This window comes from Astatotilapia calliptera, chromosome 8, assembly GCF_900246225.1.
Source record: "Astatotilapia calliptera chromosome 8, fAstCal1.2, whole genome shotgun sequence".
Taxonomy (NCBI): domain Eukaryota; kingdom Metazoa; phylum Chordata; class Actinopteri; order Cichliformes; family Cichlidae; genus Astatotilapia; species Astatotilapia calliptera.
The window spans coordinates 21,206,246-21,224,394 of NC_039309.1; the positions used below are offsets into that span (position 1 = coordinate 21,206,246).

General features: G+C 42.6%; 1 protein-coding gene across 4 annotated transcripts in view; it reads right to left on the reverse strand.

The window, feature by feature from the left end:
- Nucleotides 1-18,149, reverse strand: part of LOC113027699 (myosin phosphatase Rho interacting protein) — a 36,601-nt gene that overhangs the window by 12,188 nt on the left and 6,264 nt on the right. For all 4 annotated transcript variants that reach the window (XM_026177394.1, XM_026177397.1, XM_026177396.1 and 1 more), the window contains exons 3-14: nucleotides 13,958-14,109; nucleotides 13,765-13,849; nucleotides 13,498-13,669; nucleotides 12,750-13,194; nucleotides 9,575-9,701; nucleotides 8,397-8,501; nucleotides 4,031-4,087; nucleotides 3,592-3,660; nucleotides 3,419-3,508; nucleotides 2,224-2,333; nucleotides 1,504-2,059; nucleotides 424-561 (exon numbers count right to left, since the gene is read on the reverse strand). In XM_026177394.1, coding sequence (XP_026033179.1) covers nucleotides 424-561; nucleotides 1,504-2,059; nucleotides 2,224-2,333; nucleotides 3,419-3,508; nucleotides 3,592-3,660; nucleotides 4,031-4,087; nucleotides 8,397-8,501; nucleotides 9,575-9,701; nucleotides 12,750-13,194; nucleotides 13,498-13,669; nucleotides 13,765-13,849; nucleotides 13,958-14,109 — 2,106 coding nt within the window. The remainder of the gene's footprint in view (nucleotides 1-423; nucleotides 562-1,503; nucleotides 2,060-2,223; nucleotides 2,334-3,418; nucleotides 3,509-3,591; nucleotides 3,661-4,030; nucleotides 4,088-8,396; nucleotides 8,502-9,574; nucleotides 9,702-12,749; nucleotides 13,195-13,497; nucleotides 13,670-13,764; nucleotides 13,850-13,957; nucleotides 14,110-18,149) is intronic.

An 18,149-nucleotide genomic window follows, 5' to 3' on the forward strand; every position in this document is an offset into this window, starting at 1 on the left:
TTATTCTTATATTTGTGTCTGTTTATCACTTTTCACATGTAATTAACACTTACAGTGAAATAACACCTCTCCAGAAACTGCAAAACTACAGTCCTTTGGTCCAAAATCAAGAAAATTACTCAAATAACTCCTTGCATGAGTCCTGATAAAGTAAAAACCTACAACACAAAGCGAGCAGATTAACTAGTATAAGCCAATTTAGTAATGAAAATCTTATCGTTTTCCACATGCAATGAAGTCATGCAAAGGCGTTTATCTGTAGCCACGTTGTAGCTTCGTCAGTTTGGTTGCGATTTTCTCTCGATAAAATACAACATGCAGAAAATGTTACGAAATGAAGTAGAAACCACTGCTCAGTTAAGAATGTACTGATCGAGTTTACAACAGGACTTCCCATAAGAGCAGAATAAAGGGACAACTCACCGGAGAGATGTAACCAGATCGGTCATCCTGCTCTCTCTCCAGAGCCATTCTCAGCTGGATCTCCAGCTCCTGTTTGTGCTTATTTGAGTCCAGGAGCTGCTTGTGACAGCTCTTCAACTGTGCCTTCAGGTCCTCAATCTGTAAAAACGGCAGGAAGAATATTAGAATATAAAATATATAATGTAGTGTGTGTATATATATATATATATATATCCATCCATCCTCTTCTGCTTATCCAATTCAGGGTCACAGGGGGGCTGGAGCCAATCCCAGCTGCCATAGAGTGAGAGGCAATTTTGAATCACCAATTATCATAACCTCACTAACTGCAGCAAACGCCCAGTTATTGGTGCTGTGGGAGAAGGCAGAGTACCCAGAGAGGAGGGAGGAGACCATGCCACCCCCCACAGAAAGGCCCTGACCATATGGTTATTTGAATAGGAGACTTAAAGACAACCTGAATAAATGCAAACACGCATTTTTACAATGATGACTTCATTTATTAAAGAAAAAGCTACGCAAATTTACTTGGCCCTATGTAGGAAAAGTGAATTCCCCCTAAACCTAATAACTGGTTGTGCTACCTGGGGCACCAAAAACTGCAACCAAGCATTTGCAAAAACTGGAATCAGTCTTTCACATCACTGGGGAAGAAATTTTGCCCACTCTCCTTCTTGTTTGAGGTCTTGCAAAAGCATCTCAATAGGATTTCAGTCTTTTTTGTTTTTGTTTTTAGAGCCCCACACCATCACACTACCACCACCGTGTTTGACTGTTGGTAAGATGCTGGCTTCATTGGATTCATCTTTCACTTGTTAAGCAAATACCTAAACTGTTACACTACAGAGTTATTATTCATGACTATGTTATACTGTATGCAGCAATCAATTCAATGGCAAGTTTAAATTTACTGAAGCTCTTAAACCGATTAAAACTAACCAAATAAAATCTAAAATGCATTTTCCCCCTGAAGCTTAAATACAGGCTTAGCTCTGTACTTGCTGACTGGATTCTTCACTTTGTATATTTGAATTTCACTCAAAACAACAGCAACAATCTAAATCAAACAAGGAAACATACCCCTTGCTTATAACTCTCCAGTAGCTGCTCCAGCTCTACAGTCTCTCTAGGTTGCACTGCGGTGGGCAGCGGCACCCTCCTTTCCTCCCGCATGGGCGTCTTCTCTACCTGTCGCCAGTGTTCTTCGATCACCTCCTCCACCATCTGCTGCCTCTCCAGAGATACGGGACCTAGCGAACCCGGAGGTTCGTCTCCCCTCTCATCGTCGGTCCTCCCTCCTTCTTTAACCGATGCAGGGTCTGAGCTTGTCACGTTCTCGTACCTCTTCCGTCTCTCCTCTCTTCTCCGACTGCGCTCGAGCTCCCCCATGTCTGCCTGGAGACTCTCGGCTTCCTGCGCCCGCTGTTGAGCCAGAGCCTGGGCTATGGGCCTGAACTCTGCCCAGTCAAATGTCTTAGAGCGGCCTTCTCGCCTGCGCTCGCGAGCTCGGCTCTTAATGACTCCAGAAGTGGCTTCTTTGTCTACAGATGAGGCCTCAGAAGAAGGAGAGTCCTGAGTGACATCTGGTCTGACGAGACCCTCTAAAGGAGAGAATGAGCCATGATCCTCGGTTGAGCTAAACGGCGAAAGAAAGCAAAGTAAGTTTCTGCTTTCCTGTTCTTTTTTCATCTCTAAACTTTGAAATCTATCTTTTAATGTATTAATATACATGAATATTACACGAAAGCATTGAGTTTCTTGATAACTGAGAAGCATGTTATAACTGTGACTTGTACCCACCTTGCCACATCAGGGGCAGTGGAGGGTCTGACATTCTTCATGACTGCCTGGATCCAGTTCCTACGTATGCCTGCTGTCATGGCAGACAGAGTGTGCACTCCTTCCTGCGTCTAAACATCAAAAAGCACAGTGAAGAACACACAGAGTGATGAGAAAGAGCGATATAGAGAAGAGATGTAGCAGCCAAAAAAATCCTGAATAGAAATCTCTCTTTATCGTAGCAGATTCATTAGCGCTTCTCTAGTAGCAAACCTGGAAAAGTAAGAAAACCCAAATAATCCCGCATCACTACAAATACAGTGATTTCTGTTTTTGTGCCTACAAACACAGCTGCAGCACGTTCATAGATGTCCAATGAACAACAGCAGTTCAGACTAAGTTATACACTTTCATTGTTTCGTTTTTACGTGCGCTGCTGCCATCGTTGATTGTTAAGTCAGAGTTGATGGAGCTGCCCCAACTTCCCAAGTTGGAAGCCTGACTTGAGGGGGCGTTCCAGTTAAAAAAAAATTCCAACCAGGAAGTTGGAAATTCTGACTTAAAGTTGAACGCACCACGTGGAGACATCAGCTCATGGAGCTGTGTGGTTGCGTATAAGGAGTACTAGCAAAAGTGCCTGCAGCACTTTCCAAAGCCTTCATTCAGTATTTAGTGGCGACTCAAGGAAAATTAATATAAAACAGAGAGATGTTAGTAATGTGCGTGTGAGACAATATTCAGGGAAAGTTTCTTGCAGATTGGAGGGTACATACACACTCTCTTACATTCTGAGTCACCAAGCAGTTTTTAAATTGGATCGGTGATTTTATGACTGCATTTATAGAATAAAGCAAACAGACAGCCTCACATTACTGTTCACACATAAGGGCTTAAGATGACCACTTGGTGGCCACTTTTTTTCAATGCCTTTGAAATAAAATAAAATGCATGAAATGAAAATGTTCTTCTTGTTTAAACTAAATACTGAGTGACAAAAAACACCCAGATGATGAGACAATATGACATTTTACTGTGGATATCGAGTGGAAAATCTGGCATTTACCCCAGAAGACGAGCAAAATTACATGTTAAGTATTGCTAATGGTTAAGTGCAACAAAATCTAGAATCAAACACACGAACTGTTACAATGTCATCACACTGAAAGATTTTTCCTTGAGCAGAAAGGTTTGAGACAAAACAAGCAAAGCCTCTTACATGAATCTGAAAGCCATAGTTTCGCTGAGCCTGGTATTCAGTTACATTGTAGCAGGTGGACAGGTCAATCTCACCATCCAGGTCAGAGGCCTGAGTTACACAGAAACAAAGACGCATTTTAAAGGTAGAAGGAAATAAAAACACAAGGTGTGAAAGAGAACAAATAAGCCCACCTCCTCTGCAATTGAATCCTTGTAGTATCTCAGGCTGTGATCAGTCAGCACAAACCAGTACTTCTTCCACTTGAGAAAAAAATTTACAGTTTAAAAACAGAGCTGTGTAATACAGCAAGGTAGCATAGCAAGTCACATATCGAGTGTCCACACAGTCCTATGTGTCAGTGTAGAGTTTGTCTCTTTATATATCTTATAAACAGTATTTTAAAGCTTCCTAGCACCACCCTCGTCTTTCAAGTCCATTGAAGATGGAACATCAAAGTGTGGCCACAGGTGTGTAAAGGCCATCGAACGCTACAGACAGACAGTGACTCAGGTTTTTGAACTCTTGATTTTTTTGAAGACTCCAGCAATCATTTTCATTTAGCTTTCAATGGTTAATACCATTTCCAGTTTCCTCTTTACGTTTCTCCTAATTAGCTAATAAAAATGGTACCTGGCCTTGCTCGTCAAGTTTCACCATCCAGCCTTTCTTGAAGTTCAGCAAGTCCGGCTAAAAAATACAGAAATAAATCGATAAAGAGAGGATACAGATTCTAAGAAAACGTCACAAAGCAACATGTTTTTCATTCATTGTTCTTTATTAATGTGTTGCAGCAGCAAACTACCACCACCCATCTTCATTTTAAAAGAAAGCATCAATAAGGACTTCAACTTTTCTCACAAACAGCGCCTAAATAAAACGAGAGGTAATGCAGTGGCAGTGTGTCAAATTCAAGTTCAATACCTCACTGCTAGCATTCAAAAATCAGCAGCAGCTAAAACACATGCTCACTCAGTCGGCTGCAGGGAGAAGTTGACCCTGCCAGCGGATCAGACAAGGATGAGGATGTAAATGTGGACCGCTGACTGGGGCCAACTTCTGCCACATGTGTTGCAGGGCTGTGCTGCCCACAGAACCCAAGTGCTCAGCCTGACACACACACACACACACAGACACGCACACGTGAACAGTGACCACAGGAAGCAGTAGGAAGTTGTGACGGGCTCATACACACTCAGACATAGTCTCTTTTTTCCATCTTAGATCTAGCAGAATGAATTCACGCAGCATAACAAACTGCACACAGAGAGAGCAGGATGAGAAGAATAACCTGGAGAGCAGGGGGAGAGCAGGGGGAGAGCAGGGGGCTGCGCCGTGCCCTGCAGCACGGGGGTTACAGCACCCTTGCACCACCACAACAAGGCCAAAGGAACATTAGGAAAGAAATCACACATTGATAAAGTTTGTCAGAGGTCACAGTTGGTTTGTATCAGATATTCCATTTAAAGTCAATCTTATTTCCATCAGACTATGGCTGATGATCAATATAAAGTCAACAGAACTTGTTCCAACCTTATTTTACCAGAAAAAGGCCGATGATAATGGATTTAGCGCTACGTCGTGAGCAGCAGCACATGTGCTAATGTTGGGCCTGCTGTAGTTTTACAAACCAACACATTAGGAGCATGAGTGAAATAAACAACAACATGACAAAACCAAATGCTAACGCTCCCATCAAAGCAGCCCTCGGCTCAAAAGACGACAGTGTTGAAAAAAAGGTAAGTGGAATTCAGTAATGTGGAGAGATTTTACATATTTAAAGTCAGAAGAAGGATCTGAAACAGTGCTGTCCTTGCACAGTTGCCCGTTTACCTGCACAATAAACTGCAAGGACAGTTACTTTCTCCTGTAAAATGCTGCAGAAGGTTTTACAGGAGAAAGGTTGGATCTGAACAGCTGACTGAAGTCAGAGAAAGTTGATTCTGTTCATCTGAACGTACCATTATCTACTGGAGAAACATTTCACCACTCATCCAAGTGACTTCTTCAGTCTTCTGAAGAAACTTTATAGAAATTGTGATTTTAATCATAGACAGAAAGCAAAAAATTATTACATATTATGTTATATATTGATAGAATGAAAAAATATAAATAAAAAATCCGAACTGTGTATTAGACTGAGCCATACAGAAGAGGATTAGAGCCATTGGAAGAGGAGGGGGGGAGACCAAAATACAAATTGAGGACTTCTTTTGGACTTTTTTGAAATCTGACAATAATCTCAGAATTGTGGTTAAAAAAATAATAATAAAAAAATACTGGCCCTAATCCTCTCCCATAGTTCCAAGAGGCAAACTCTAGGGCTGAAAAATAAGTCTGCTTAAAAAATAAAAATAAAACTGCCAGTTCCTTTAAAGGTCACTTAAGATTTGCTCCAAAAACAGGTCAGTCCCCATAGACTCTCATTACATACACCATTTAGTTGGACTTTTGGGGTATTAAAAAAAAAAAGATATTTTTATTTGGTAAGATTTAAAATTAGGGGCAGGGCTAGTTTGACTACTAGTGATGCTAGTACAGCAAGCGGACAGCTATGGGCTAAGCCTCATATGTTGCTTGGTATTAACTAGCTATGTCTATGTGTTGAACATCTGCAGTTTAGCTAAAAAAGACTGCTAGCTGACAACTGAGCGTGTCATGCTCTCATTGAACACTCATCCAAATAGGATACCCAAGATAAGTGTAGCCAAATGCTGACATTTAACCTCCAATGTGGGATCTAGAAACCAGCGGGTATCTTTACGGTGGCTTTGTGCTTCTTTTATTTACAGTGTACTCTAAATGCTCAGTTTCTGACATTTCCCCCCACTTAGATCTAAATGATGCCAAAGAAAGGGAGCATCCTTCATACGGTCACTTCAGGCATACAGTGCTGGTTGTGTGCTCCATCAACCTGTTATTCAAACCTACTGTTTGTGAAGGAATGAGCAGAAAGTTTTAGATAGTGGCTGGAACTGAGGGGCTTCACAAGACCCAGTAATAAAAATCAAAGAACTATTTTGAGCTGTGAGACTACTTGTAGTGCAAAAAGAGTAATATCAAGGTGGAAAAGAACAACAAACCCGTAACGCTCCACTTGCACCATCAGTGTTAATACCCCCACTAAATCTGTCTATAGAATGTTTTCTGTGGCATACTGTTGAGTGATGTCTGCTGAGAGTTTGCTCAATGTTTAATTCTCCTAACTGTGTTACCTAAGCGAATCACGCCTCTTAGGCTCGAACAACAACAAGCCAGCGATCTCTCTCTGCTCGGCTGAAGCCCTGGCACTGCGGCTGACCTCTGATCCTCCGGCTTAACAGAACAAGAGCAGCTTTGTTTACGAGGCCACAGACAGAACGCACTGACCTTTCAGTCCTGGAGCGTTCAGGTCTGAAAATTATTAGGACAAACTTTGAACCTGCTCCTTTATTCATCACCCTATTGAACCATATTCATTACTGGTTCACCGCGGCTTTTAGCAGCAGCATGGCGTGGCTTTAGCAGAGATTACAAAACAGTGAAATAAGACACTTTACTATTTATGGATTAAATATTAATATTAATATTCAACTCCCACTTCAGCCAAACAGTCCTGATAAACTTACTGTTTGCTACCTGCACAAGCGTCAAGCAAGCTTAAAACTACCTTTGCTAAGTTGTTGAAGACAAAACAAGAGTCAAAGTAATAAACTGGATTTAGACGCGATGTGTGGAAATGTGAAACTTCATGCGTACTCTTAGTTACTGTATATGACAGTTTTCATGTTGTTCTCCAGCTTAACTATATTTTAAGTAAATTAATAAATATCTTAACATATTTATTAATATCTAATCTTTATTTAGATATTGAATAATATCTTTAATATTAAAGTTGATTCATTTTTAGGCAAAGGTTTTCCCTAAAAATAATTCAAGATTAAAGAGGACTTATTGCTACCATTTCCTGCTCCATATTTTGTATTCATGGATTTGTAGCGTTTTATGATTCACAGTGTAAAACATAGATAAAGATTCATTTAATGAGCCTTGGTTCTTCCCCTCAGTTCACACTGACTGAAACAAGTAGTGCTTTTCCAGCAGTACCTACTCGGCAGGGGGTTCCAAGCAATCTGAGGTGATCCGAGAATGTGACGTCGTCAGACTGCTGACTGAACGGCTAGTCAGCAGCTTCATTCGATGAGTCATGAGAGCATCCCCTTCACGAAAATCTAAAACTGTCATTTTTGAAACCAGCAACTCGGAAAATGGAAGAAAAACAAACAACAACACGGGTGTCCCCGAGTCTGACAAAAAGCCACAGACCGAGCAACACATTTACCATCGCATACAAATGACGTCGTGTGATGTTTGACCGGGTTGCTATAACTACTCCACTTAGTTAAGTGTTACTTGATGTAATGAAAAACAAGCTGTAATGAGTTGTGATGCGTCAGCTTGCGTTAAGCCAATCTGAAAAGGTACTCACAGGGTTTACTTGCGCTGACATGGTTAAGCTGTACATACTCTGATTTTACCATGTTTAACATGAGCATCCACCCACTGTCAAAGTATACGAGGAGGGAAAGTGTTTGTTTTTTTAAAGGAAACCTACCAGAGTCCCTATAAACGGGGCTCTTTTAGCCCAGTGAAACGTCGCTATGAGTGGCTTTAAATGTAAAGCCAACATTGTTCAATGAATATAAACAAATTTTTCAATCATCTTATTTATTCATTAAAAATCACAAACAGTTTTTTAGGTAACTAATGTGTGAGACAAGCGTATAACACAACAAACGAATAATGATGTAACGCGGGATGACGAACTAACAATTCCCATCAACATGCTGAGCAAACAACAGCAGCTGACTTCTTATCATCTCCGCTGCTGCAGTGACTCTTGCCAATTAGTGAGTAAGGCTGGAAAACAAACTGCTCACTTTGAGAGGTCAATTCTCCGACAGGAACACTTGGAGTTTTATCATGATCGCAGACTTTACAAAAACAAGAGAACACTCACCGTCATGACTGACTCAGTGGTCCTCCGGTCCAACGACTTGGCTCTTCTCAGAGGGGGCAGGGTAGAGGGAAAGTCCAGACCCTGACCCACGTCTTGCCTCTGTTCCTAAACAACACACGCATATAAACACCCTTAAAGAAGCTCTCAGCAACTTCCAAGAAACTACTGTCACTACTGACACCCACAGCCATTTAGTGAACTACAGTCAGCATTCCCATGCTCAACATCAACAATACAAGTGATGAGTAATTTATAACACTTTGCACTGCATCCTTCACATAGAAAACAGTCCATAGTACAGACGAAAAAAGGAAGCATAGATGCATGTTTGAGTTTTCTGTGAGATTTGTGTAAATTGCAAGTAATAAGTAGCGGGCAAATGTTTTTATAGAAAACACACAGAACAGGCAAGAATCACTGACCCATTCTTTTGTAATCAGGTCTGTTTGAGTGGGTATTAATGAGCTGTGGAGAAATCTCATGACAAACACTACTTTGTTGAGCCCATGTGTTTTATGAGGCCGAATTCGGCACTGAATCAAAGAGGCTGAAAACAAAAATACACACTGTTAGCATGAGGCTAAATGCGTCAGCTGGAAATGTGTGCATTGTTTCAACGCAACAATAAGGAGAACAGAGCGTTTGTGTGCAGTAAGAGACACACAAGCAGTCTTGGCTGCTTTATTTGCGTACGTGTACGCAATATTTTTATGGTGAAACAGATCCAGGGCCAAGTGGTGTCCGAGTGGGGACTCTGTGTCGGGTCACTGTCTTGCTAAACTCAGGCCCGAGTTGCTCAAACTTAGCGCAAGGGGCTAGGGTGGGAAAGGAAAATGTAATCACCAGGGGAATCCCACCACAGAGTGGAAACTGGAAATGAATACAGCAACCCCTGCTGACCTCTGACCTACAAGCAAAACAAAGACAGGACAGAGAGAGGGAGAGGACGGAGGGAAGAGGGTGAGGATAAGGGAAAAGAAAGAGGAGGAGCGGTGGGATAGCAGCGGGGCAGAGGGGGAACCAAAACTTGTCCTGGTAGGGCCACTGCTGAGAACACATCTGGCTTTCCATGTGATGTTGTTGAAAATCACTGTTTACACATATTACCATATCTATTGTGAACTGCAGCACAATATTGGCACTGTTGGACTGAACACACCCACACTCACACACGTTACCTCTCTCTGGAAGCGTCTGTGTTCACTTCGGCCTTGTCTGACTATGCTTCTCCCCGACTCCTCCACCTCCATTTTTTCTGGATTCTCCAACTCCAAGGCCTCCAACTTCTCGATAACACCGGAGCGACTGCAAACAAATGCACACTTTGGTTAAACATGTAAGGCATTCAGTTTCTATAAATCGTCATGAATGGTAATGACACTGAAAGGCTCTCAACTGGCATGTTGACCTAACTTGTACTGTGTTAAAAAAAAAAACTGTTCAAGACGCTGGAATTGGGAATGAGTTAACTGGAAGAAAATTAGAGATTTTCTTCTACAGCAGCCTGACAAACATTTAGTCACTAATCAGATCAGTTGTCCTAGCTCTGGGATCATCTGCTTGTTTCTGTTCTTACAGTCTTGATGATCACAATGGACTTGTGCTGTTAAGACTGGTTGATTTACAGTACTGACTAACTCATAATAGAGTATAAATCTACAGGTCTGCTTAAAGCAACCTGTAGCATTATAGTACAAATGGATTCCTAATTCAAAAGTGCTGGGCCTCTCTGTGTGGAGACCACATGTTTGCAAAATTACCCCCCAAAAAAGCGTCATTCTCCAAATACTTAAAACCCTGGGAACTTTTTCCCTTTGGCACTGATCATCGGTGCCAGATACTGGAAGCAGAAACTTGCTTATATTTCTGACCCTGCAGTCAAACAGCAGGTAAAGTTGTTGATGCGTTTAGAAAGCTTTTGCTGCTGCAGGATTAAAGTCATTATGGGTTAATCTTCAGGTCTGTGACAGTGTAGCAGCAGGTTTTTAAGTCACGCCTCCTAAGGGGAAATGAAAGCTTGCTCTGCCAGTGCTGTCAAGAAATGTTTCTTTGGGCGAAGGAAAAAAAAATGCAAATACTTCAAATGTAAATGTAAAGAGTTGAGATGTTCCCAGTAAATAGTCATGGGTCTTTGATGTAGTGGACAGGCTGATCATCTGCAACAGATTACGCTAAAGAAACTCATTCACAGAACGATCTCTCAAGGGTAAAATGAGTGCTGGATCACAGATCTGAGAACAGCCTACGCTCGCTCAAGTCCATCTGCAACCTTCCTCAGTCTGTGACACACAACACCGCCTGCTCTGACACATTCCCACACAGGCCTTTTGTTCAATAACAGAAATCTGCATTACAGAGAGGAAGAGGGCAAGAAGCAGTGGGAAATATTATATTACTCTTTTGCTTAAATGCTGCCCTTATTTGGGGACACTTCTGCTACAGTCGCTGCCCTTAAAAGGGAATAAAGCAGAGGGGAGGAGGATGAGGACAGTGTGGAGGCCACCGTTTGCCCCAGTCAGGCTCACATGAAGTTGTCAGAAATACACATCAGATGAGGAACAGACAAGGACCAGGAGTGCACATGCACTTTCTGGCTAAGTGCTGTTGCTTCTGTTACTTCATTTCAGTTAGGAAAAAGAAAAGCACCACTTGGCACGTGCTGTCTTTTTAAAGGGAATTTCCTTGAACTTTAAAATATTATTCAAATTAAAACCAAATGACTGAATGTGAAACGGGGCGAAATGACAAAGGTTCATCTGTTAGGCAGGCAGGCCTGGACCATGTAAGCCCATCATGCAAGGACAAAAGCTCGTGCCTTTTGATAAACCTGCACGAGGTAGCCAGTGTGAATGATGGAGACTCAAAACTAGCAGAAAACTAACACAGTAGTGCCATGCTGCCAACACTGGGCCATGCAGTCAGCTGTAGAAAACCCTTTATGATCCTTCCACAAGTTTACCTTGTTGCGACATCTACTTCTAGATGGATCTTGCTGACCAGAGGCTTTGCTTCGATCATCTCATCCTGAGCTGAACTAACAAACTCAGCAGTGAATAAGTATGAACTTTCAGGAAAGGGATTTCAGTCGTAACGGGATTTAATGACATTTCTCAGTCAGGGACCACATCTTCGAGTTGTTGTGTCTATTTTCCATCCTTGGCCCCACACTGCAATGTCAAAAAATATAAAGCTGGCTGCTGTTGCTATGCAGATGCCTGCTGTGTTAATGTGCCATTTACATAATGGCACATTAACATTGGTAAGTGTTGGAAAGCGGCTCCTAGGCTGCTCCCCTGGTTGCTGTACAGACAGATGTGTGTTCACTTGAACATGAACTGGTTCAGGACACTAATAATGTTCAAGGGCCACTTTCCTCCACCTCCTTTTCCCTTTGGGCCTGGCAGGCATGGAGCTATCTGAATGGCACAGGAAGCTGGCTCTGGGAGGAAAAAGATGACCCCGCTACCCCTGTAACAACCTCACCTACTAGGTTTGTTTGAAGTGTTGCCCTCACTGGTGTCTGTGTGTGCGAGAGAGACCTTTCACAAACATAACCAGTCGTAGAGAGTCAGATTGCTGAACGGAAAGTACAAAACCTGCACTGTGTGCTTTTTTAAAAGGAGGAAAAAGTTGAAAGGCAGGGGTGATTGTTAAGGAACACATTTTCCCATAAAAACACGGGTAAAAAACTGATGCTATCCAATATAACGCAGAGAGCTGAGATTCTAAGAAAGCATTCCACTGACCTGGTTCATCAGGTTTAATCAGATGCTGATTAAACTGCTAGTTCGCAGCAGGATCTTATCACCTTTGCTTATCAACATGCTACCTGCATGCTCACATGTAGTACTTTTTTCAATCAAGTCCATCTGAGCACAAAAAATACAACTAAGACAGAGCTAGAGTTCATAGTTTGTGTATTATATTTAAATGTCTGTGGACAAATGACAACGCTGTGTGACTTAACCTAATCGTGATCAACTCCCAGAGAGCTTTATTGACAGTCAGGGTGGCTATCGACCGTAGCTACAACCTAGAAGAGGTAGTGTAATTTATTTTCTGAGATATTGGGAAGATGAGACAAGATGGATCCAAAAGACGGCACAATAACTGTACAAGGCTGCACAATTCACCATTTCCACTGATCAGTCTGACTGAATTTGTGACAAAATCAGTCAGATTGCATTAACAGCTGTTTGCATACAAAGAGAGACGTCTTGCGAATATCTGTGAAATCAGATTATCATTAATGTAAAATGAAAACAGCTCAGCTTCCAAATGCTTCACTTGTTGCTGTTTTGCTGGATGATTTGTATAACATAAGAGAAAGTTTAGAAGTCAGTGAACACTGACCTCCTCTCGGGGCTGAAGACGGCCTCTCTCTCCTGCCTGTCTGGGCTCCTGAACCGGCTCCTCTTCTCAGCCTTTCTAGCCTCAGCCTCCAACCGCCGAGACCGCGGCGTGTCGTGGTGGCTGTAGGAGTGACCGCTCCTCTGGGTGGCCGGGTGGCTGTCTGTGCTCGTCACCGTGCTGCCGCTGGCATCCGAGTCGAGAGAGCTGACTGAGCCGCTGATGTGAGAGCCGTTGGAGAGCAGGGAGCTGCCGGAGGGGAAGGGGTCGCTGGGAGCTGGTGAGAGGCAGCGCGGAATGCCTCCCAGGCTGGAGCAGGAGCCGGTCGGGGACAGCAGGTCGCTGGGAGGCTGGGGGGTGGAGCCGTGCAACGGCAGGCCGCCCCGGTCCACTTCATCACCGTTCACTGAGCCTGCATCAGAAGCCTGGGCCGCAGATGCAGAGTCCCCTAAAGATGAGGAACAGAAGATGTCATGATGCCATATATTTATTTAAAATAAGATTAATTGAATAAATTTGACTTAAAAAAACAAAAACCCATTTGATTAGACTCTCTACCTTGGAAACATGTATTTTTATGTCATTTTAAATTGCTTTAATTTCTTCTTCAATAATAAACAACCCATTATCTAGAAAACAACTGGCTGGGTAAAGCCTAATGAAAAACTTAAATGTGGTGTCTTTTTCACTTGGTTACATCCTTTTTGAATATCACCTTTGACCTTATTTATAATGTGTTATTTCTCCTTACCTGTAGGGGGCAGTGGTGATCCTGAAGGTAGCTCAGCAGCAGTCCAGACTGCTGCCCCTTCAGCCTCCCTCTGGTTCAGTTCTTCCTGCCAGATGATGGAGCTTGAATCTGGAACTTTTTCCGCTTCTGGGATACCAGACCCAGTTACTGCTACCTTGGCTGGACCCGGCTCCTGGATGTGAATGCACAATGAAGTCAAAAATGACGGCCTAAAGAAGGTGGCGCATGATCCTGACCTTTGAACGTTTGTGTTGTGAGGAGGATTACCTGGGAGGTGGCAGGCTCAACTTTGCGTTTCTTCTTCTGGTTCTGTTTGTTGGTTCGGGGGTAGACAATCAGCTGTTCACTCCACCTGCAGGTGTGTGCGTGCACAAACACACATGCCCAAAGATTTCTGAATATCAGACATCAGCATCCAACCCTGTGACAACCCATCAGTAATCATATCTGGACAAATTACCCATTGATGATCTCCTTATTCTCTCCTCTGATGTAGTACTCCTGGTCAGGTGTGATGATGCACAGTGAGTTCTTCTGGCCCGTCTTGGGCTCTGCATCAATGACGTCTGTACACAGGTTCATGTTGACTGTGCCCTGAGGGAGCGTGCTTGGCTAGAAAAGACACAATATGAAAAAATGAGCAGAGACGTATCCAAATATTTGGATATTTATACACTGTGTAGGTAATCCAGTTTTCACTTTGGAGATATGGGTAACTGTTTTACTTTTTTTTTTTTTGCATGTGACATGTGAAAGATCTCTACTATCTCCCTCATGGCCAATCATTATGTTTAACATGCATGTATGGTACTCAGCACAGACCTACAAATTAGCCTCCATATTTGCTTGTGCTTGTGCGTCACATAGCTAAGCGGAGGGAAGTGTTAGGTTAGAGACCTAAGACCTGTTCATTTTAAAAACAGAGCGAGAACAAATGTGTGGTGTGCTCGCCCAGCTAAATACTCATATCACGTTCCAAAGGAAAACATGCTTCAGATCTCTCTGTCATACTGTACGAACCCTCGGCTGCTATCGCCACGTCACTATGGTAACGAGTTGAGTCCTCTGTTATAGCACACTGAGTGAAAAGTGAAGGTAACAGCATGCTCAGTGAAGAACAGAGCTGTTTGTAGCATGGAGACTGATAGCTTTCAGCGTCATGGTTGATCCACAAAGCACAAACCACAGTCAAAGCTCTGACTAGGGCCATATTATACTGTTCACAGTAATACCAGTATAACGTTTGTGTTGTTTGTGTTGTCGGGCAACGATAAGAAAATGAAATATCGCGATAGAATATGGGTAAAACGCGCATGCGCAGTGCCTTTGTTTACATACGCACATGGCGGCGACGCAGAACGAGAAGGGCGAAAGCGGATCGTTGAATGAAACAGATGAATCAGAATTGGTTTGTAAAAATGCTGCAACTTCAGTGGTGTGGAACTGGTTTGGCTTTCGTCCATCAGATACACAACAAAGCACTATTTTTGGTAGAGCATGCTAGCGGGCCGTCGTTATTACCGTGTTGTTTGGAAAATACGGCACACTTAAAATCAATCCTTTGATTTTTCTGAAAGTCGACAGTGCCCCTTATAATCCCGTGTGCCTTATGTATGAATTCTGGTTGTGTTTACCGACCTCGAAACGATTTTATGTACACGGCGCTCGAAACTCTGTCAAATGTTTTTGCTAAGCTACGAACCCGCACCGCTTGATGGATTGTCGGAGCATTATGGCTATCGTAGGCAGGAGCCTGGCGGAGTGATACGTACTGTGCTTCAACATAATATTACCGTATCGTGTGTGTATAACCTCTTTTTAAGTTTTGTGGATATTATACATGGTTATGCTGAGGATATGTCGGCCAATTTCCACTGGAAATGCCTTTTGGTTAAACTGTCAGCGAGGAATTTGCATTTGTACTGTTAAATTTTTATATAACTTTAATGCACATAAAAAACAGCTGCTTGTTTAAGTGAAAATACATTGATGGGTTTTTGGTTTTTTTGCATTAATAAAGTTGTGGAGTTGTAAAGTATTTTGTCTAGTGTCAATTATATTGTCAGTTATATTGTTATTGCAAATTTTCAAATGTATATCGTGATAAATATTTTTGGTCATATCGCCCTGCCCTAGCTCTGACGTCACTTCCCTGTATGTTTTGTGTGGTCCGACTGCCATTTGAACCTGTACAGTCTCGTTAATGTCGAGAAAACCCTCCAAACTTCCTCTCCGACCTTCTCAGAATCCTGCCGCTCTGTTATCAGCCTTTGCTGCACTGTGCCTGCTACAGATGTAAAACAGGTGCTGGGTCTTTTTCCAGCTCCTTTTAAGGCCACTGAACACAGATCCAGCTTTATTAAGATCTATCTGTAAAGCCCTAGGGCCTGCCAAATATGGCAATTACATGGCGTCGTACCTCAGAACTGAGACGCTGTGGAAGAATTTCCTCTAATAGAAAGAAAAATGATCATGTGTGAAAATAAGGACCAAATGGCTGACAACTATGTGCAAGCCCACAGGGTTGCAAGACTAATGCCACATTAATAAATCGAACGATATTTGCTGTGATCAGAGAAGCTGAAGCCCAGCAGCGCTTTAAGAAGTGGAAAACAATTCTGAGTCGGTGTACTCTAGTAATCTCTTCTCAGCATCAGTACTTTCTGACTCAACTTTTCTACGAAACAAACAACTAAGCTCAGGAAACCTATCCCAGCTGTCTTAGGGCGAGAGGCAGGGTACACCCTGGACAGGCCAGTCTGTCACAGGGCTAACACAGAGAGACAACCATTCACGCCCACATTCGTACCTATGGGCAATTTTGTGTTTCCAATTAACCTATCACCACTAACTGCATGCCTTTGGACTGTGGGAGGAAGCCGAAGTACCCGGGGAACCCACGCAAACACGGGAAGAACATGCAAACTCTGCACAGAAAGACCCAGAAACGCCAGATTCTCAGATTAAAGCTCACAAAACCATTTCAACAACAACCAAACAGCAAATGAGAGCAGGTACACGGATAGTTTTAAGAATGAATGTTTTATCTCTGCTTTAAGGCTGAGGAACAGAAATATTGTCCCTTTAATGGGTGGAGACTTATGGGTCTGCACCAAAAAGAACACGGTCTTTCTGGTGCAGCACAACACACGAAACACATAAATGTAATGTTGCTCAGTTTAAACATTTTTACTCATTCAGCATGCAATTATTGACATTTATGGCCTTTATACTGCCAGGTCACTGAGTTTCATACTCGTCCTATACACCTGTGGCCATTAAAGTGATTCAAACACCTGATTTTAATGATCTGAATGAAGGAATGAAACATAAAAAAAATGCTCCACCCACACACCCAATAGTAACTAGGCCACAACCTAGTAGCTGAGGCCTAGCAGACTCTGATCAGCTCTAGCAGCCTGCATCTCTGCTATATTTTAATGTTATAAAATTTGGGAGTTTAGCATGGAAAACTCCTGGATTTTACCCTCTGTTGGATCCAGCCTCAATCAGCGCTATTTTATGCAATGAAATCATCTCTCTTTGCCCAAACACATCCAAACTGTTTACTACATACGTAAGTGCACCACACCGCAAACATAACTACGCTTCTTGCCGAAGCATGACTAGGAATCATCAGCAGCATGTCTGCAGGAAAAAAATGTTTGATGGGTGCGATGGAGTACTTCATATTAGAAGTTAGTGATTTGTTGGTGTGATACGCATGTAGTAACCTGTTATGCAGGAAACTTTGTGTTGTGTTGGGAAAAAAGAAAACATTTTATAAAATAGCGCTGATTGCATCATGCGAAGATCTGCTTTGCTGGCTGATTGCACGACTCGCTACACCCGGCCTGGTGAGGTAAAGCTGGAGTGTGAACTCCAGCTTGTCGGTCTGGTGACTTAAACAGGGTCTCCTCTATACAGATCTCATTCATAAAGTGCTTTACAAACCCGAACATTACAGATAACAGCTGGATTTTCCCGTTTGAGTGCAGCTAGCCAAAATCCGTAGAGCCACTTACGTCTAAAGAGACAGTGAAAGTGGACAGTATATCCTCAGCTTTAACATAAAACTCATTGCTGCAGCCTGGGGCAGCACAAAAGTGATCCATTTAAACTGATTTTTAGTTATAGTCTCCTTATCTTCCTCTGAGTTATCAATTCTTTCACTGGTTAGCTAACATAAGCTAATGTCTATTTGCTGCAACCAACTAAACCACATGACAACATCAGTTCAGTACTGACAGCAGATGGCACTAAACATGCTTTTGAAACTTTAACATTAAGCACTTATTTCTTAAATCCAGCTTCACAGACAGAGTTGATGATGATGTAAATTAGCCTTTGTGTTAGCCCTGCGACAGACTGGCGATCTGTCCAGGGTGTACCCCACCTCTCGCCCTTTGACAGCTGGGGTAGGCTCCAGCACCCCCCGCGACCATGAAAAGGATAAGCAGAAGCGAATGGATGGATGGATGTTTAGTGCTTCATGTCCTCCTTAAGAGGCTCAAAATTAGACGATGACTCCTGAAGGTTTTCCTGCCTGCTAGAAAATCCCTTGAAAATTCTGAAATACAGTGGCCTTACTGTTTTCCTATGCAAATACTGACTGTAAAATATTTTATTGAACAAAGTCCTCAGCAGCCTTA